Below are 22,106 nucleotides of genomic sequence, written 5' to 3'. Positions count from 1 at the left end.
GTTTTAAATGTTCTCCTTCATAAGGGGGGTCTGGGGACTTTGACCCCAGAAGCTGACAACACTACGGCAGCTTCAGCCCCCCCTAGAGAAAAATAGTTCCCGCGCCCCTGAAAGGGGGGCGGCAATTCGTGCAAAAATCAAAGGGCGGTATATTGCATTGCTACGCCACTGCTAGTTATGACTCAGTGTAAGAATACGCTTACCTTCGGGTACAACAGGCAGATTCAAACCTCCATTATCTTTTTGATATTTATAGAGAAAAATTTCCATTTTCTCTCGGTCTAATAGTTCCAATAACGCTCCAAGTGACCACATCAAACAGAAAACATAAAGTCTGTAAATGGTTTAACTCATGAACGAATTCTTCAAAAAGTGAATTTAAATAGGCTACAGGAAACTTGAATTTGAACTGTGAACATGAAAATGGAATTTCTAATGGCACGACAGTAAGACGAAGCATACAAAACTTTTGTCATTATTTGTTCTCAGCAAAGGCAAGGTGAACAGTGAACACTTTTTGTCCTACATTTTGTAAATGTTGCAATAAAAATAAAGTTTAATTAGCCACCAACGCAAAACATTTTGGTTGTTAAGTTTTGGTTTAAGTGCTCCCCCATGAGTACGCAATTCCTGATTAGGGCACACGTTCGTGTCGAAAACGTTTGAGTTGACTTTTTGATTATGTTATATCTCTTTGTAATAAAGCATGTTAAACCCGTTAAAGTTACCTTGTTTTGTTTGTCTATGGTTCAACAAAGCAAACTCTTTACCAAAGCTTTATCACCTCTATTTTTGAAGAATAAAATTGTGGAAAAGTTGGCATTTGGCAAACAGACGCTTTAATGACATGAAACAATTAAATGACAAGGCAAAAACCATTATCCATAGATCATTCAAAAGAAATTAGCCTACTTGGACTAAATATTCATCTGAGGTCGTCGATGTCTGGTTCAGGCATGGCCATTGAAGAAAAAATGCTCACCTGTACAGTAGAATGTAATATGTAAATAATGTACAAATATACTGCATCTGTATTTTAACAAGTCTACCTTTCTAAGTGTTGTTTTTCAATTGTTTTATTGTCATCATGAGTAGGTAGAACGCCCTCTAATAAACTGAGAAGCTGCTGTACGTACATACACTCCAACACCGGCATCTTGGCTGTGAGGCTGGTCTCAACGTAATGAAAAAGCGCTATAACGAATGTTTGTGGTTGGTAAAGTTAATTCTAAATTAAACAAAGGTTATTTGATTTGAAGGTAAAACATATAGAGGTTAAAAATAAGCGCTAGAATGGCTACCTGTTTTACATAAACTTAAGCGATATCAACACAACTTAAGCTGCTTTAATCAACTTTTCACACTGTTAGAACAAGTTGTTCCTGGTGATTAAAATTATGAGCACTCGGCAATAATGGAACGGCTTCTTGGTCAGAGGCACCGGGGGTGTCCACGTTTAGCAATTTTACAAAATCTTTTAACGTGATCAAGCCAGGATTTTGTAAATTCAATAAGAACAATGAACCATTGGTCGTTATCACGGAAAAATCACCTTATCCGACACCTTATCCAGGCATGGCCAATGGTGATAATGAGATCAAATTGTTTCTGGTGATAAAATTATGAATAAACTAAACTAACTGATTTGACTATAGTCAAATGATGGCCTACAGTCTACATAGATTTAAAGAGTTCTTTTTGATAAGGAAACCATACGTTTCCTGTAATCCTTAATTTCGGTTCCAGATAAAATCTGGTTTAATAGTCTTGATAATTAATACAGTAAACATCATAATATATCGCATTCCTGGTAATGAAATTGGATATCATTCAAATTAGAATTTCCACAGGTTATATTGTTAAAATTATCTTACCGCAAAAACTCCCTTCAAATGCTGCCAGTAGCACTTCTGTCATCACCGCTGGACGCTTCTTCAGCCAGGCTGTCAGTATGGGATCCCAATCAAGGATAGAGGAACTCATATATACCATTCCTACATGGAATCAAAATCACGCGTTTAAGTTTAGGTGAACTAATGCATGTGCTATTCTTGTACATTGCATAATGTCTGTGCAAAAAGGTTAATTTATCTCCTACATGTTGTTATGATTCGGAAAGTTGGAAACTGAAATAAATACTGAGAAACCATCAGCAGCTTTAAAAGTAATTGGTTATGATAGCCGAACTATTTGTGACTTAGAAAGTAATGTATAGGAAAATCTAAATAAACGTTGAAAACGTGAAAATGTTTTCTAGTAAAGCGATTATTAAAAGAACGGGGTAAAAATATTATGAATCATAAAAGCAAACTCTACTGTCCAACCAAATTTCAAGCATACGAAATATCAAACGCTACTCAAAACTACATACAATAACAATAGAATTGGTCTCTATTGCAAAACAATAATACACTATATTACATTAACATACATTACACGGCAATGGTATCACAATGAATTGAGAAACACATACCATTCCTGGACACGGTGGCTGGTGACGCATTATCAATGTTATGAGGTTCAAATATGATTTTGCAAGTAGGCGCCATGGGGATTCGATCTCCGTTCGCGAGAGTCAATGTCTTGTTGTCGTCTAGAACGGAATTAAGATTCTCGATCCAAATCGCATCCACCGGCCCATCAAGCACAAGCCAAATATTCTCGCCCTGGTTTGAAAGTTTGTATACCGTTTAGTCACTTGTTTTGAAACATCACTGACCAACACCTTCAACGCTGTGTACAGTATAGTAAGTTTTCGAAGTAGTATACCTCAAACAAAATCGGTGTAAGGTGTAACAGAGACTGGGAGGAGTGTAATTTAAAGTGTGGCCAATATGTGTAAGCATTGTTAAATATGCAAAAAACACCACTTGGTAAGTTACGTTTCATCTTTCCAATATGTTGAATGTGATCTCGATACACTTTTAGGTTATCCTAGCCAGTAAAACGTCTAGCAACTTTAAAACAATGTAAAATGGCAGCTTTTTGCTGGCTAGAATTGTAGATTTTGTGACCAGGTTTGCTCAGATTAAGTTCCTGTATTTCATAGCGCAGCTGTCTTACGTTGTGCACCAAACTGAACGACAAAAAATACAGAGGTCGAAACGCCCAAATAATATTTATGATTCAGACTTATCCGGGCTTGCGTCCGGTGGGGAAAAACTTTTAAATTTAAGTATACTAAAATACAAAGAAATCAATCTCCGCGTTCACCTTAGCACATGCCATAAATAGAGGGGTATTAATTTCAAGTTCAACTAGCTCTGATTTTCGGATACATGTCGTAAATACTTTTGTATTATGGGCTCTAATACTTTCATACAGATTAACTAAGTGTTTTCAAGTTTTTGAAACTGAACGTCTCTGAACAAAAACCTTGGCTATTTTTTTATTTTCCATACCTTCTTAGCCTTGTGTGTTCTCCTCCATAAAGTTGAAAATATGCCATCGGTCCAATCATTGGTCGCCACGTCCAGTGATCCAAACATCTGAGAAGCAGTGATGGCTTTCGGGTTCATCCTCATCTCCCGGTGAGGACTAACAAGTAAAAGATCTTGCATCTAATATTCTATTTAAATAAGATGACATCTCTAACGAAATTGACGTTATTGCAAAGAAAATGCCAATGTTTAGAACTAAAGGAAAAAATGTAACTTAGCAAGACTATTGATGAAGCATATCATAAAGAGCTGAATGGTGATTTTTGATAATGTCTCTATATTAGAAAATAGAGAAAATTAAACTATAAATTTGACAGCAATGTAGACTCCGTTCTAAGTAATAATGTTTCATTTCAAAAGTCTCAGATTTTTTTCTTTTTCACTACAACTAAGCATTGAATACAGATACAACATAGATCATGATCAGCGGCATGGTATGGTGCTGATACTGGATGGCGGCGAAAGACCACTTGGTCATCAAAGTTACGCATTTTCCAGAGCAGTAAGTAGAATTCAGACTCCATGCTAGTGACTAAATGTACTTTAAATGAAAAGAAACCGACCGTAGACAACAGCAGAAAAAACTGGACGGACCACATTTTACCCACATTCCAATGTTGATTATCTGGGACTGACATTGTCCATATGCAATAGCTTATGCCGCAAAGTGCGGGTCAGCAATAAATGTCTGCCCGTCGGTTTACCATCACTACTACACCACTTACTTTTGGCATTCTGTCATGGCCTTCATGAGGATATGAATGCAGTTTGTTTTACCGGCCCCACTTGGCCCAAGCGTCATCATGCCGTGGCGGACGCGCTGTGTCTCAAATAGTTGGATGAGCTTGAGTACCCAAGGAGGATGGAAGACTAAATCCATTTCACTCGTCTGCAATGAATGAGAAAACGTTGAGATAAAGTGATATATGATATTGACTGCATTGCAATTCATTGAAAATTATTTAATACACTTGTTTTGTATTTGTGCCATCGTTCCCCTGGAATCATTTTGCGTCTGCTGAAAAGAAAAGTTGAGAAAAGCAACTTCGAATAATGCCATCACAACATTATGACTCTTCCTTGTTTCCGAAGATGATAGTCTTTGTACTGATCGACCTCGGTGTCCAACAAAGACACCTGCTACGGAACTGGGTTAAAGTTGGCAACATGACGCTCCCTCAAAACTGATACTTGAACTTGACAAGCACCAGATTTATTTAAAGGCCAAAGCAATGTTCATCAAAATATATTTCAAGTTTTACAACTCAGTTTGTGGAAATAGTTTTTTCACCTGGTGTTCTATGGCAGCTTCAATCTGTGGGTATCCTGCTTTCTCCAGTTGGATGCCAGGAAAGAGATCATTGATGAGAGAGAGAAATAGCGGTTCATCCTGATCCACCAACTTCGAAAGATTCATGTCTCGCAAGATTCTCATCACAATCTTCATTTCAGAATCTCCTGGGCAAGATCTCTTGGCTGCTCCGAGAGTTCGCAGAACAGAAAGGATGTTGCGAAGGCCGAAGTCATAGTGGACCTTAAGATGAAGAAATATGTTTGGAATTAGTGCTTGTGCAGCTCCTGTGAGCCCTGCACACATCATTTCTATGCTCTCTGACGTCACTTATAATTGATTCTGGAATTAGTGTACTTCTTGCAGGCTTATAGCTTATTCCTGCGCTTTTCACAACCCTTAGGACTAGAATTCCAGAGCGCGTGGCCGCTCTCACACAATTGCGTTACATAAGGTATACATAGTTTTGCGTCCATCTACGTTGTTAGTTGGTTGCTTGCCGTTTGTAATCAATAATAATTTGTGGTCAAGTTTGTAATCTAGAATTAGTTCTTAAGCCGGAACTTCAAGAGTCTTAAGTCTTGACTTCTCTTAACTCTTGATATGTAAGCTTCAATAGTTTACAAAATGTGTTGGTTTCAATACATAAGTTCGATACATGTTTCAAGAAGTTCCGAGAAGTTTCAATATGTAGCCGAAATGTAGGAAAGTAGTTTCAATAGTTTTCAAGATGATCAGTATATGTTCCAGCTTGCAACCAGTGCGTTTCAATACGTATCGACATGTGCCGGAGAGCTTTGTTATGGACTTCAGTGTTAAGTTTGATTTCAATCAGTTCTGCACTCTGTTGTGGGTTTAACTTCTGGGCGTCAGATCGGTCTTTCCGCTTTGTTCTGATGGTGTCAAGTTGATTTTTTGTTACTGCAATAAACTACTACACAAAATTGTAGACTTTGTTCTCAGGACATCCTCACCACTATCGTGCTCGGAATGTTGTTACGCTAACTGCAACTGTATATGGGTGGATTACTGTCAACAGTAACGCTACATTAGATAATCCAGAATAATTTGTTCTAATTTCCCACATGTCATGATTAAAAAATTCAACATAAGTACAATACCTTTAGCTTAGGTTTGCATCCTCAAAAAAGCTTAATATCACATGTAAAATATTCTGTATAATGTGTCAAGCAAGAAGACAGTTCCCACAGAAATTAAACCATTGGAGTGGGGTCAGCTGGATGCTTTGGTGAATTGACTTCACTCACTTGTTTTGTAAGTTGTTCCTCGCATAACTTGTAGAGAGTATAGAACTTTCTAGAAAGTTGCACGTTGTCTACAAAGCCGCAAGCTGCCAATTTCACCCTCATGATGATTTGTCTGTCTGGTACCATCATCGCCACCAAACGGAAGTTAATTTTTAAGTTTTCTGGAAGCTCCTGTCTGCCAGCATACCCAGGATTCTAAATATGCCAATCGTAAATGAACTTTAATTGGATAAGTTGACCAATAGCTATCTGTTTTATCTTCCCTGTTTTTTACAGCATCAATAGATTACTCACTTTTTCAGAATTTGGGTAGCGTTCAAATGTATACTGTTATGCAAAAAGTAATTCAGATAAAGTGAACTATTATTTCGACACAATGACATTTTTGTCACCATTGTGAGGAAGATTCCAAATTCCGGGTTCATAGACACAACATCACCATCAGTGAAGATAAACTTCTTCTTTCGCTCCTTCTTGGAAGTGAGGACGATAGCGATCTGTTGGGCAGCCACTGACAAGACGGGGAGCTCGATTCTGTTGAACTCATCAAAACATCCCCAAGAACCGGACTGGGCCAGACCTAAAAACGATCATAATTCGCAAGAACGTCATAGTGAGCAACTGTCATGCAGTTTGTTTGAATTCAGTGATAACAAGTGACAATCAAAATATTTAGATATGTAGATTCTCAGCAATAAACAACATCAATGATGTGCTCTAGCAGTGTGTATACAATAACTTGCAGCTGCACAAGAGTTCGTAAACGTGTTACTTTCCACAGTTAATGTTTATGTGAGCACATAGAAGAACCGCTTAGAAGAGCTGGGTAAGTAGGAATAACTTCATTTAAACCCTGCTGTGTGTCACTATGACATAAATTAAAAACACAGTAATACAAATAAACAGTCATTCTTGTTTTCGCACTCACTTGGGTCCATTTTATTAACACAACAAAAAGCTGACACTTCTGAAACCTTCACACCATGTTGACTAATTCATGCTGCAGACACTAAGGTTTTGAAAAAAGAAAAAAAAATATCACCTTTATAGATTCTACCCAGACCTCTGTAGTCCATCTGGTCTGAGCAATTAAAAACGACCACATACTTTCCCAGACACTTTCCCATATCTTTTGTAGTCTCTGTCTTCCCTGTCCCTGCTGGACCTGCAGGGGAAGCCCCTAGACTCATACCTAGAGCTTGAGCCAGTGTGATGTAACACCTGCAGAAAAAAATCAGGGTTAAACACAAGAGTAGCCTCGTGGCCTCGTAGTGAGGCCAAGACGCAACTCCTCGCTTCCGTCGTTTGTTGTGACCGTACAAAATATTTCTGAGCATTTTTAAACATTTTTAGCGCTCTTTAAAGGGAGTGCAATAAAAGTAAAGCACCCTTGTGAACACGTAAAAATGAAGTTTGAGTATTCGAAGTTCTAGTATAAGCACTAATTTGTATTTCTGTTTCCAGTATTCTTCAGCCGGTGTTTGCAACACCGCACAAATTGTAGATCGAAGTGTTCCGTACGTTTAGTGGCCAGGCTATCTATAGATATGCATCTCACTACCAAAACAACAGTTCAGACAAAATTCAAACCTTACAAGAATTGGCACCTTACAAGAATTGGCACCTTTTTTCTCATTGGCCTGCTAATGTTTCGCATGTTGCAGGCTGTACATATTCGTTTTGCACGCGTTGATAATAGAAAAAAAGTTTGTTTAAAAAAGTTGTATTATAAAATACAAACTATGACTACCTATCAGTAAGAGGAGTGATCACCAGGCGGTCTGTGCAACCCAAGTATTCATTTTGGTAATCAAAGTTAACATCAGTGATCGATACAATGCATCGGTCTGTGTCTTCTTGAAAGTAAAATCTTGACTGCTTCAGCCACTCAAAGTCAGCAATCGACTTTATGTGCATGTGTACCTGAGGGTAAAAAGCGTAAAAAGTTAGCCAGGTGATAAAACACACCACAACATCTGTATAAACCCATGGTTAGCAATCAAAATTTGAAGTTTGGACAATGCCATTTGTCAAATTTGGTTAATAACAAATGTTTCGATCAAAAAGCAATTGCGTCATCGCTTGAAAAGGGATAAAAGAATAAAAACACAATACAACGATTAACACATTGAGATCATTGAAACTTGTCAACCAGAAAAGGGTCGATTTATATCTAATGACATCAGTAGACGTACCAGATCATCAAATATATCTCTCTGATGAACATGAATAGTGACAAGTGTTTCATATTTGACTCGTTCCATCTTCGTCAAATCCTTTGTAGTCACGCCGATTAATTCGTTGAGCATATCTAAAAACCGCTGGTTGGTCGTCTGCATGATCTGAATACGAGTGAAGCAAAGATATTGTAGATGATTACAAAGCACTGTTGGACTCTTCAACGAGACGACCTTTTGTCGGTCTCAACTGGGAACAAAAATTTTGCACAGATTTGCGGCAAGAAAAGAAAAAAACATTTGAATATCTTTTGATACATATAAGTAGAACAAGGTTGGCACTATACCATAACCGCATTTAAATTATTTTGAATTGTTTATTCAGACCAGTGTAAAGGTCGAAGTTCGGGAAAAATTAGAGTTTTAAGCAGGGTTGAGAAAAACCCGGGTTTTTTTAAAAAAGCTCAACCCGCCCGGGTTTTTTTAAAAAAACCCGTTTTTTTTGGGGTTTTATTGGGTTTTTTTAAAAAAGATGCAAAAAAAGATAGATTCATGCTTATTTCACCTCAAAACTACTTTTTACGAGTGAAGTGCCTTTCACTCACAGTACATGCTTGCATAACTCAATAAAATAATGCACTAGGGCTGTTGTTGCTTGAATGTTGCATCATCCATTAGTTTCAAGATCAAGTTGGATGTTGCATCATCCACTGATTTCTATACCAAGTTGATGCTACTGTGGTAGAAATCACATTATTGCATCATTTGTTTAGATTTGAAGGCAAGGAGCATTTATGCCATCATGTTTAAATATTTTTTATCATTTATATATATATATATATATTATATATAGTAATTAGTAATGGATGAGCAATTGAGCGATTGCGTGGCCAATTAGGCAAATGCTCTGAAACAACCATGCGTTAGAATCCAGAATCTGTAATTGGTAAATAGCCTCCTAAATTGCATTTCACATCATATATACAGACTACAGTAGAGTAGTACGGTACTTTCACCAATTTAACTATAAGGCCTTCTTGCATAAATGAGTTTTAGTGTAGTATACACAAAGTGACATTACTTGATTTTTGTGTACTGTGCAATATCCACTGCGTTTTCAGTTTATTCTTGGAAATTACTTCACAATCACATCCTTAAGTCCTAATTTAAAGTTTGTTGTAAGTGCTTTGTAGTGTTTTTGTAAAAATTTTTAATTTTCCAATAAAAACTGGACAAATATGATGCTTTGGGTTTTTTTATGTTTTTTTTTGGGTTTTTTTAAGTGGGTTTTATTAAAAAAACCCATCCGGGTTTTTTTGGGTTGGGTAAAATACCAACAACCCTGGTTTTAAGGGTAGTCTCACATTTTATCCGTTATTTTAAAGGCGGGAAGTGGAAATAATACGTTTGAGTTGTAATCTTATGTGGATACCCTTTCGGGTATATGCATACCCATTTTCATGTCTGTACAAGAATTATAAGATATGGTATTTTTGCATTATTTTGTGATGTTCCCATACGGAAACATTGGGAACTCGTGATTATGCTATATACAACGCACTGTAGTAAAAGTAAAGCAAAACTAAGTTTCGTGAAGCAATAAATGCATCTTACAAACAGGTTTGTGTCGTAGCAGTGGCTTTGCTATGGATATCCTCCAGGTGATTTGTGTTGCAGGTTATGTGTGTGTTGTCTAGAGTATCAACTTTGAGAAATTTTTGTTGGTAATATTCAAAGACGAAACCTTATTTCAAATCTAAGGAATAAGCGACTTTTAGCTAATATGCTGAATATGTCCATACAATTTCTGACAGCTTCAGAAGTAGTTGATGTGCTTGATGACATGAGGGATACAGAGAATTGCGAATTGATGGTTTTACTGCCAGAAAGGTAGAGTGATGTTACAGATGAAGAAAATGACGACGAAGATTTGCTAGAAACTTATGTTATGCATGAGGTTACAGGAGAGGTTGAGGTATTCCACCCGAGCCTGAAAGACGAACAAGGTTGCTCCGAACCAAGCAGCACAACAAAACAGAAACCAAGGAAAGTTTCTAAAATACCATGGAAAAAATTAGGAAATTGTCACAATACCTTAAGGCAAACCTCAACAGTTACAGGAAGCCTATGATGATGGAAAATTGCAATAAATTCATGGGAGAAGTCGATGTCCTTGATTGATTTCTCACTGGCTACCAACCTCGACTACCAAATAAGGAGTGCTGGTTGTGCTTTTTCTTCACTTTTTTAACATGTCCGTAGTTGTAGCTTGGCACTTTCACAAGGAGATTGGCAAAAATATGAACCACTTGCAATTCAGAAGAGATGTCGCACGAACATTGTTAGCAAATACTTAGGGTAAAGCACTTCGATCTGGGCCAGGGAGAATGTACTTAGCTTGTTGCAATTTTGTTATATTGTAAAACATATGCATTTAAATCTATACCATTGGCGTGGAAACACAACAAACACAAGTGACTTTGACTATTCTTTTACACATTGCAGAGCCCAGTGCACAAACATGCAAATTTTCCTTAACCTCGAGTTCCCAATATTCCCAAATAGGAACACACTTATTAAATGGACGACAAATGGCTCCTCGTGCCCCATCCTGTGAGTACCATCTGCTTTCAACCAGATGAGAAACGAAATTTGTCAACAAAGAGCCTCCACCCGGACGGCACAGCTGCAAGGGGCAATTGATAGCAAGTTCAGACGCCCCACCATTCTGCAGCTCAACATAGAAGGCTACACAACAAGCAAGACCAAAGTTGTGGAGCAGCTTGCCCATACCAACCGGGCACTCGTCATCCTCCTCCAGGAGACCCACTGCATTTCTGCAGATAGGCTAGCCATTCCCAACTACATGCTAGCTGGGTCTACCTTAAGCAGGAAGCACGGCATTGCCACGTTTGTGCATGAGAGCCTGAAGTGGACGTTTGTCGACCAATCTCCAACTGATGCCGAGATTGAGTGGGTGTGCATATGTATCTCAGACTACAACATCGTCAACATCTACAAGCCCCCACCCTCGCGAATGTTGCCATCATCCCTTCCAACGTTCCCCTCCCCCAGTCTCTACGCTGGCGACTTCAACTGCCAGCACATCGACTGGGGCTACAACAACACAAGCAGCGACGGAGAATTGCTGGCTGACTGGGCCTCCACAAACCATCTTGCCCTCCTATTCAATCCAAAGGAACCAGCCAGTTTTCACTCCGGCCGCTGGGGAACAGGGACAAACCCTGACTTGGCCTTCGCGAGTGTCGACAGCTCTCTTCCAGACAGACGTGTGCTTGAGAAGTTCCCGCGGTCCCAACACCGGCCGTCCCTCATCATCGCCCCAAAACTTGTGGCTCCTGTCCCGAGTTCACCGGTGAAGCGATGGAACTTCAAAAAAGCCGATTGGAATCAATACAGCCTCCTGACCAATGAGTCTGCTGCAAAGTTACCACCGACTGAAACATGCAACGCAGACGAGGCATACCAGGACTTCTGCAATGCCATAATAACTGCGGCAAAGGCCACAATACCACGTGGCCATCGAACCAGCTATAAACCATGCTGGGACTCTGAGTGTGAATCTCTCTACCGCTCATACCTAGCCGCCACAAGTGGTGCTGCTTCTAACACCGCCGCCACCAGACTACTTGAGCGGCTGGACACAAAGAAGCTTGAGCGGTGGAACGAAGCTGTCCAAACCATCGACTTCTCACACTCAAGCCGCAAAGCATGGAGCATCATCAACAACCTCACTGGGCGCTCAGCAAACTCCCCTCGTCAGTGCCCCGTTTCTGCTAATGCCATCGCTTCCCAGCTAGTGCAGAACGGGGTGTACAAGACAAAGGACCGTAAGGCATCCCGCCTTGTTGCCAAGGAAGTATCTGCCCTATGGCAAGTGGAAACACCACCAGAAGAAACAATCTCTGGAGACTTCACTCCAGAGGAATTCTCCACCGCCCTCCGCCTAGTGAAACCACACAAGTCTCCAGGGCCCGATAAGATCTGCCCTGAGCTTGTGCTCCATGCTGGCCATGCCCTAAAGTCCTGGTTACGTAGATTCCTCTCTTCCTGCCTGCACCACCACACAATCCCAAAAATCTGGAGAAGAGCTTTAGTAGTTGCGATCCCTAAGCCTCACAAGCCACCAGAGGACCCAAGGAGTTATCGTCCGATATCCCTCCTCTGTGTTCCTTTCAAGATCCTCGAAAGACTGATCTATGCCCGCGTCAACCCAATCATCGACCCGCTCCTTCCAAAAGAGCAAGCTGGGTTTCGGCGCGGAAAATCCACTGTAGATCAGGTCACACTGTTGACCCAAGACATCGAGGACTGCTTTGAGGCAAAAAAGAAGGCCGGCGCTGTCTTTCTAGATCTCACAGCTGCCTATGATACTGTATGGCATCGCGGCCTTACTTACAAGCTGCTTCGCCTGCTTCCTGACCGACATATGGTCCATATGATTATGGAACTCGTCAGGAATCGAAGCTTCACCCTCACCACCGGCAACCCACGGCGAAGCAGACTGAGACGCCTGAAAAACGGCGTCCCACAGGGATCGGTCCTGGCTCCCCTTCTTTTCAACATCTACACCCACGACCTGCCAACCACGGTCTCCGCAAAATACGCTTATGCGGACGATCTGGCAATTCTCCACTCCACAAAGTCGTGGGAAAATCTAGAAGACACCTTGAGCCAGGACATGCAAACCATCTCAGCTTATCTCCAGAACTGGCGACTGAAACTCAGCGAAACCAAAACTGTGGCGGCAGCTTTCCACCTACACAATCGGGAAGCTGATCGTGAGCTACATGTCCACAACAACGGAAAACCTCTGTCCTTCTGCCCCGAGCCAAGGTATCTTGGGGTGACACTAGACAGATCGCTCACATACCGCCACCATTTGGTGTCACTGCGCAAGAAACTGACATCCCGCGCTGCATTACTGAAGCGCCTGGCAGGCTCTAGCTGGGGGGCGAGGGCTGACACTTTGCGAATAGCAGCCTTAGCCCTTGTCTACTCTTCAGCAGAGTACTGTGCACCTGTCTGGTGCCGCAGTGCTCACTGCCACAACATCGACACTGTCATAAACAGCGCCCTGCGCACAGTGACCGGATGCCTGCGTCCCACACCATTGGACAATCTCCCCATTCTCGCTGGCATCCAACCTGCTGAGCTTCGTCGCGAAGAAGCCACTCTGTCCCTCGGTCGACGGGCACTGGAGCCTAACCATCTTCTCCACCACAAGATCTCTGCCTTCCCAAACGGGCACCCCCGCCGACTGAAATCAAGACACCCATTCGTGCCAGCCGCTCGGCTTCTGATCAACGAAGCTGATGAACAAGACATCTCTGCGGCTACTTGGGCGGACCATAAATGGAATTCTGAATGGAAGTCAAGCACCACCAGACTCCATTCATTCATCCCCGACGCCGACACACGCCCCATCGGCCTGACACTACAGAGACAGGCATGGGTGCGCCTCAACCGTCTCCGTACGGGCGTCGGGCTTTTCCGCTCAACCATGCACCAATGGGGAATGGCCTCTTCCTCCTCCTGTGAATGTGGTGCCGAGGAACAGACCGCAGACCACATCATCAATGACTGTACCATCTTCAAACCACCTAACGGAGTGGAAGGTCTGCGCGTCATGGATGATGAAACTAAAGACTGGCTGCTCTCTAGCAGCCTTCCAGTGTAGTCCGGGAACATCGTGAATCTGGGGTGGTAAAAGGATAGACCCTCGGCCCCAGAAGCTCAGACGACGACGACTTATTAAACAAAAACAAACAAAAAATTATTTAAAAAAAATATTCCAAAACGTTGAATGTCAGCAGCTACTGCAAGAATATCAAACAAATATAAATTCCTATGCGCATCTGAGTTTGAGTATCGAGGGGTTAATATAAATCTTCAACTTCCAGGCAGAAATCTAGATTTAAGAAAAAAAATAGGTTGAATACTTTAACATATTAACGTCCACCTTGTAGAGTAGAAACAAGGTGGACGTTAATATGTTAAAGTATTCAACCTATTTTTTTTCTTAAATTTTCGACGCATAAGTATCTGCTTTACGTGGATCCCTTAACAAACTTTACGTTTATTTAAGGTTAAATGTGTCAAACCCCTTTTTAGTTAGAAATCTAGATACTTCAAAAAATCGGTGTGTTAAATTGAATAAAAAATATCTTGATAGTCAAATCTTCAATCAAGCTAAGTCTAACAAAGTCCCACTTAGTTCCATCGATGCTTGCTAACAATGACGGTATGCTAATATTTATTTTTATAGCAAAGTTTCAATAAAAATATAGATTTGCAACCAAAAAAATAGAAAAGTTTTAAAGTGCTTTCCTAAAGTTTGCACAATGGCAATGCGTATTCTTAGAGAGCATAACGCAGATGAACGAGGTCAAATGAATCATCGTTGACACAAGACACAATCAGCAAATCCATCCTTAATTGTACTTCTTTAACATGTGCAGATGTTAAATGAATGTACAAAATATCTTATAAAAAATACCTTCTTGTCGACTTTAGCGCTTTTCAAAGCAACTTCACTGTCACGAGTCCAAATCATTTGTATACCAAGTAAACCAATTTGGGCGGGAAACATCGACTGAAAATAACATAATGTTGACTTGATTGTTACAAACTTGTTGAAAAGTTAATAAAATAAACATTTTCTAATAAAATAAATTAATGAAATAAGCATTTTTTAATAAAATAAGTTAAAATAAAATAAGTTAATAAAATAAGCACCCAAAATTGGTCTCTTTAATTTATTAGATTAGCCAGGCATTCCAACCATTTTCCTCCTAAGTATTTTCTGTTGTAATATCAGTAACGTTATCTGAATCAAACATCATATTACTGAAAACAATTTTGAAATAAAACCAACTTGAAATTCCAACATTTTAAAAGCTGTATCTTCAATTCCGTAGTAAGCCTGCCTAATAATGCAGTGAATGCTATTCTGGACTTCCTTGAGTAAATTTCCCAGCCACAGTTCAACGTTTCCCTACATGATGAAAAACAAACGTAATTGGCTCCCCATCGTTATGCGACACTCTTACTGTTATTCGGATTTACTTTCCTCAGATGTTTATGTTCTTCAGATAATTATGTTTCTTGGGAAGTTATGCCCACTTCCCACCATAGCGGCAAAAATACAATGATTCACAGGCCTGGTATCTTGGTGCCTGGTATCAAAAAGACGATTACGAAAGAAGTGGACTACAAAATACAATGATTTATAGTTTCAATGTGCTATTGTAGTTTTAAACACCATAATAAAACAAACGATTTTGTTAAAGCAATTCAACATCAATATTCAATAAGTTTACCTGAGCCATAACAAACTTCTCAAGATCAACATGTTCCTTTTCCCTGGAATTGATGCCAACTATGCGGTCATAATCCTTGTCGTGGAACGTCACAGTGCATACGTTGTCGAATATTCCAAGCAGGTGAGCCTAAAGTAGAGGTCAGCAACCATTTTCTAACTGCGTGCTAAAACCAAACTACAAAGTATTGGCAGGCCATAGACTAATGACATCAGTTATGACAAATTCAGATTTATGACTTCAAGACGTTGACGTAACTCCTACAGAATATCGGCTCCTATGGTAGTCCCTTTGATAAGAATCAACAGAACAATTTTTTTAACAACATTAAAACGTTTACTCAACCCACAAATAATGTGGTGTCTGAGCCTTAATCTATCGCTATTGAGAAAAAACTATTGATCTTCAAGAATTTGTTAGGCTACATTTTACGCTTTCAAACATCTCTTTTGTTCGACGGGTTACGGTTTTAGTGAAGTTGTTGGTTCTGTGGTGTTATTTGAGTATTTTTTTGGGAAATATGGTTTCAGTAACATTTATCACACATGTTTCTCGCAGCCGATTGTAGCTAGATAGCGATATACACCACATTTAGCCTATGAGGCTGGGTTCATTAGTATTGCACCACTAATTCTTCCACACACTATCGACCACAGCAGCCTTGTGCTGATAGCCAAGGAAAAGGCTTCCCTCTTTGTAATCCATCATACATCTTATCGCGAATTTGCCAACTTAAACGCTCACGAATTTGCCATCTTAAACGCTCTCTTGTTTTCTGCTATTAATTGTGGCGTATTACCTTGTAGCTAGCAACAGTATTATTTTCCGATTCATTGGCTTTCCTTTGAAACATGGAACTTTACTGTTTTGAGATATTTTTGAGTAGATTAAGTTTTTCTTACCTTGCTTGACCCACTAATTTGGAAAAATTAGCACGTTTTGTGTTTGGGAAAAATTAGTGCGCTTTATGCTGAATGCCTTGTTTACAAAAACAGAAACGCAGCAAATCAAAGACGTGGGCCTAGCAAACTCCCTAATGATAAGTACTGTCTCTCTCAAAATTTTCAATTATTTCAAGAAAGTTTAAAATGCATGGGAATCAAGGTATGGGACAATTTACCCCAAAATATGAAAAAAAACTTGAAAAAAGGCTACAAGTTGTTCAGTAAAATGTGAAAAAACACTCCTTTAATAATCAAGAGCGAAAGAGACATCCACTACCTGACTTTATGTCCATTGTTATTATTATAATTTTTTATATTTCTTGCGTCTGTATCTGTATTTGTTTTTTTTTCTGTTTTTCCTTCCCTCTTCTTTTTTGTGTCAATTTGCCATTTAAAAACGCAATACTTCCTTTCGCATAACTGTTTGAATGAGAGAGTGCAGACTCGACGACCTCATACGCCTTCAGGGCTACGGTCTTTCGCACTCTCTCATTAGATCGTTGGATGCACACTGTACGTCTTTGTTTTATGCACGTTTCGCATCCAAACAAAAATAAAATGACCATCCATACATCATTCGATTGTAAAATAACATACTACTAGGCAGGCCATATAATATCCTACTATAATTGGTAAAGGAGCTGCGGGCCGGATCAGATAGGTTAATGCTTAATATAGCATACTAACCTGTATGGTGTGAGAGTTGCTAGCTTGGCCAAGAATCTCCAACAACGCTGGATCGGATACAAAAAAGAAACGAGGAAACACCAGCCTCTTCTTTTCAAGGTATCCTAATGGAAACAGTATGAGTTCATTAAGAAGCAAGATACCACAGTTCGATTACCAACAACAATTTTTTGTAAATTATTTGTGAATATGAGTAACAGTTATTACTATTTATGAATTTTGTTTAGAAAGTTGTCGTCGCTTTAAGCGTTGGTTTCGGCTTTCAACAGAGTAGGCTAATAACTTGAGATTCTTGTTAAGATAGATTAATTATAATTATTATTAAAACAGATACCGATGTTGAATGTCACTACAAAAGCCTCGTCTGTGGTAGAATAAACGTTAGAAAAGGTCGCATTGTATAGAATGTAACTCACTCTTTGCTGAGGTAATTGAAATTTACTTTCATCATTAACACAAACAACTGAGATCAAAGCGTCTTCTTTTTCTGTGAGAAAAATGCTCCAAGTCTGAGAAATGCTAATACACTTCAATAAAATCATCGAATGGATGGGTTTGCGCGAAAAAAATGTCGAAACAATGTCCATAGATTAAGGTCATCCAGATTAATTTGTAACATAGATAGGCTTGTGCACAAAAAGTTTGGAATACAGAATAAGCAGTGGAGATGCAGCTGACGGCGTTATATTTATATGTTATACCCAACATATGATTTTACCTGTTAACGATTTTTGACAGATTTCGAGCTGCTCGAGGAGATGAGGAAGAAGCTGAGTCAGTGTCTCATCTCCCACGCAGCACAAGACGACGTTTGTAGTCTCATGTGCCCTTTGCATTATCTTCAACCACGATTTGTCGATGTTGGAAAAGCGTTTCGCTTCCTAAACAATGGACATTGTGAAAGGTGAATCAATAATGTGTAAGAATAGTTTAAACAAAGTAGTATCAAACAATTTTTGAAAAGTAGTTTATATTATTTATTACACCGTCAATGCACATTTGAATGATAATAGTTCCATATTCCTCATTTTTAAATACTAAATTACTAGTTGAAACTAGCTTGAAGTACTGAGATTTTTGTCCAATTAAAAAAAAAAAGTGGTCACTTACGACCTCTTTCAAAATAACGAATTTTTGTGTGCAATATGTTAGCCTATATTGTTTCGCATGCGTACACTAATCAACACAAACATTAAAATATATAAAACATTTTTCAAATGAATAAAAGGTCGCGGGGATGCTCCAAGTCCAGGTTTTAAAACGGAAGATAGACCTTTAGCAGAAAATGAAAGACGGTCAGAAATGACCTTTCAATACTTTCAGTAACATACATGCAGAGTAAGGACTAGCCTAAGGCAAGAAAAATAAATACCGTAATAATTGCTTTATGTTTCTAAGGTTTGATGTTGCTTCACGCAAAAATATGATAACTTCGTTGTTTGTAAAAGTCTTACAAAAAAGAGATCAATGAAGCAAATTGTATAACCAGGTCGTACAAAATGCAAGAGCGGTCAAAAATTATCGCTTAGTGTTTATAGATATTAGCTTAAATACCACAAAACTAAAACTGTTACAAAAAATTTTGCCCGATTGAAGTAAACTTGAGGAAAAATGATTAAAAGTCGTAAAAGCTCCAAGTTTAGATTCTAAAATATCCATTTAAAAATGAAAAATGTTCAAAAATGACCGCTCGGTGCTTCTGGATTCAAAGTTCTACTGGTGTTTAATAGTTCGCACATTATATGAGTTCAATATCTGGGTTCACAAAGCAAAGATTTCTACTAAACTGACCTGAGGCAGCTGCTTGGCAATGTCTCCACCAACGAAAACAGCTTCAAGATAAATCCACAGATTCTGCACAGTCATCCACTGTTCAATGATTTCTGTTGTGCCACTCAACTTGTTAACCCACAACTGAATGTTGGCCTTGAATGGAACATTGTATCTGTGATATATATAAATTTTTTTTTATTTAAATAGAAAAATTTGTGAATTTGAAGTAGCAACACACAGGGTTGTCAAACCTCAAAGTGGTGATCCAACTTCAACGCAATAATAATTTAATAATAATAATAACTATAGCGTTGGATTGTCTATTAAATAAAATAGAACAAAACAATTATATTCTAAGAAACAATCTAAACGGCATTAAAGAAATTTTCTCATGTGGAATACATATTCATTGCTCTATCAAATATCTGCAAGTTGTTTATACGTTCATATCACGACTGAAAACTCGTCAAACAAGATGAACTACATAGTCTAACAAATTAAATCTAAAAGAAAAAGTTTTCACTGGAAACCGACATGATAGTCTGAATATAAAATAAACTTCAACGCAGTAGATGCACCAAAAATATTGGAGCCTCTTAAAACTTTATATTGTTGTCAGTAGCCTGCATGAAGTTTTGACAAGCAGACTTTATGTAGCAACTACAGCAAGAACGAATATAATAGCAGCAATAACCTGTTGCTTAGCAATGATGCAAGAACCATTAGACTGTCTTCTAGAAGAGTAACGATCTCTTGGATGTCCTGTCCCTTCAAGAGAAGTTCTCCTCTGGACTTGAAAGTGGAGAAAGTGAAGTTTTGTCCATCCCACTCAGCAACCAAAGTCTTCAGTTTCGCTTCAATATCTTTTTCTTTTGTTGCAGAGATGCAAATATCCTGTGAAAGAATAATTGTAATGTTTCAAAATCTATTGAGTTTAACTGTTGATGACAGAAAAAAGCAATAGGTTCGTTTATCTTACAGAACTGGCAGCGCTCAGCTTTAGACATTTGCTTATCGAAAATTAATAAAAAAAAAAGAACGACTTATCTGAACAGTGAACACAGGGAGGAAGACAAGCACCTTCACGTGGTCCCCCCCGTCAGTAACATACGAAATTATACAAAATACGTATGCGAAACGAAGCTTGTCAAACAAGAGCTAATGAGACTGTTCAGCGCAGGGTGGGTAGGGAAATGCCCTTTTCAAGGCACGGCAGTGCTCGCACTGTCGAAAAGTACCGACGACCCACCGTACTGCAGCTGAACACCGAGGGCATCACGGCCAGCAAGCTCAACATCATCGAGCACCTGGCCACCAAGCATCAAGCCCTCATCATCCTCCTCCAGGAGACTCACTGGTCCCAACACCTGTCGAGGGCAAAATCTCTGGTGAGTTTACCCCAGAAGAATTTGCCTCCGCCCTCCAGCACCTAAAGCCAGGCAAATCCCCGGGCCTTGACCACCTATGCCCGGAACTAATACTCCAAGCTGCCCCCTCTATGAGGTCCTGGTTAAAAGACTTCCTTTCCTGCTGTTTGCGTCACCTGCGCATCCCAAGAATCTGGAGAAGAGCCCTAGTGGTTGCAGTCCCAAAGCCGAAGAAGCCCCCAGGGAATCCGAAGAGCTACCGCCCCATCTCTCTGCTCTGTATCCCCTTCAAGATACTCGAGAGACTTATCTACGCCCGTGTCGAACCGATAATAGACCCTCAGCTCCCTCGGGAACAAGCCGGCTTTCGCCACGGAAGATCAACCGTAGACCAGGTCACTTTGATGACCCAAGACATCGAGGACAGCTTCTCGGCAAAAAAGAAGGCTGGCGCCGTGTTTGTCGACCTCACGGCTGCCTACGACACTGTATGGCACAGCGGCCTTACCTGCAAACTACTCCGTCTCCTTCCTGACAGGCACATGGTCCATATGATTATGGAACTTGTGCAAAACCGCAGTTTTACCCTTTCCACCGGTAGCGGCCGACGAAGTAGACTTCGTCGACTCAGGAACGGCGTCCCACAGGGCTCTGTCCTGGCTCCCCTCCTCTTTAACACTTACATCTACGACCTGCCTGACACCATCTCCAGGAAGTATGCTTATGCAGACGATCTGGCTCTCCTGCATCCAGCCGGAGATTGGCAGTCAATGGAGAGGAACCTAAGCCAGGACATGTCAACTATATCAACATATCTCCAGAAATGGAAGCTACAGCTCAGCAAGGCAAAGACAGTGTCGGCGGCCTTCCATTTAAACAACAAGGAAGCAAAACGTGAGATCAACGTTACCACCGATGACGAACACCTCCCCTACTGCGCCGAACCTACCTACCTCGGCGTAACCCTGGACAGGTCACTCACGTACCGACGACACCTGGAGTCACTGCGCAAAAAACTATCTGCGCGCGTTGCACTTTTGAGGCGGCTGGCGGGTTCCGGCTGGGGAGCTGATGCGAAAACCCTTCGCACAGCTACCTTGGCCCTCGTCCATTCTACCGCTGAGTACTGCGCACCAGTGTGGTGCCGCAGCTCTCACACCCGCCACATTGACACCGCCATCAATGACGCACTACGCACTGTGACTGGATGCCTGCGTCCCACTCCAACGGACTGCCTTCCCATCCTTGCAGGTATCCAACCTGCTGAGCTTCGCCGTAAAGGAGCCATGATTTCCCTTGCTCGTCGCGCACTGGACCCCGACCACCTCCTCCACAGTACACTCCAGCGCCTACCTGGAGGACAGCAGCGACTGAAATCAAGACGCCCATTTGTGCCCGCCGCACGACAGCTTCTGAACAACGTTGAAGATCTTGGAATAAGTGCGGCACACTGGACGAACTACACATGGAACATGGAGTGGCAAAACAACACCTCCCGACTCCGTGATTTCCTACCCGACGTCGATCCCCACCCTCCGGGAATGTCCCTCGCAAGACTTGCGTGGGTCCGGCTTAACCGCCTACGAACCGGCGTCGGTCGCTTTCGTTCAGACATGTGCAGATGGGGTCTGGCTCCCTCACCGGGATGCGAGTGTGGCGCCACAGACCAAACAGTAGATCATGTCGTCCATGACTGCCCAATCCATCAACCACCACATGGAACGCTTGGACTGAAGGCCCTGGATGACGAGACTGTCGAGTGGCTGATGACATCATGCCCAAACATATAGTCCGGAAGAACAGCTCATACGACGAA

General features: G+C 40.6%; 1 protein-coding gene across 1 annotated transcript in view; it reads right to left on the bottom strand.

Annotated features, from left to right (window-relative positions):
• The window catches only part of LOC145768217 (dynein axonemal heavy chain 5-like), a 131,708-nt gene that overhangs the window by 62,879 nt on the left and 46,723 nt on the right, over positions 1-22,106 (bottom strand). Inside the window, exons 30-48 of the mRNA XM_082579705.1 lie at positions 19,618-19,817; positions 18,942-19,095; positions 17,869-18,031; positions 17,151-17,254; positions 15,520-15,648; positions 15,075-15,194; positions 14,697-14,792; positions 8,195-8,341; positions 7,750-7,922; positions 7,042-7,220; positions 6,392-6,579; positions 6,000-6,194; positions 4,732-4,974; positions 4,166-4,329; positions 3,402-3,537; positions 2,474-2,666; positions 1,875-1,994; positions 1,050-1,194; positions 204-334 (exon numbers count right to left, since the gene is read on the bottom strand). Coding sequence (XP_082435831.1) covers positions 204-334; positions 1,050-1,194; positions 1,875-1,994; positions 2,474-2,666; positions 3,402-3,537; positions 4,166-4,329; positions 4,732-4,974; positions 6,000-6,194; positions 6,392-6,579; positions 7,042-7,220; positions 7,750-7,922; positions 8,195-8,341; positions 14,697-14,792; positions 15,075-15,194; positions 15,520-15,648; positions 17,151-17,254; positions 17,869-18,031; positions 18,942-19,095; positions 19,618-19,817 — 2,980 coding nt within the window. The remainder of the gene's footprint in view (positions 1-203; positions 335-1,049; positions 1,195-1,874; positions 1,995-2,473; positions 2,667-3,401; positions 3,538-4,165; positions 4,330-4,731; positions 4,975-5,999; positions 6,195-6,391; positions 6,580-7,041; positions 7,221-7,749; positions 7,923-8,194; positions 8,342-14,696; positions 14,793-15,074; positions 15,195-15,519; positions 15,649-17,150; positions 17,255-17,868; positions 18,032-18,941; positions 19,096-19,617; positions 19,818-22,106) is intronic.

This window comes from Aplidium turbinatum, chromosome 4, assembly GCF_918807975.1.
Source record: "Aplidium turbinatum chromosome 4, kaAplTurb1.1, whole genome shotgun sequence".
Classification (NCBI taxonomy): Eukaryota; Metazoa; Chordata; class Ascidiacea; order Aplousobranchia; family Polyclinidae; genus Aplidium; species Aplidium turbinatum.
This window is presented reverse-complemented; position numbering and strand designations above follow the sequence as displayed.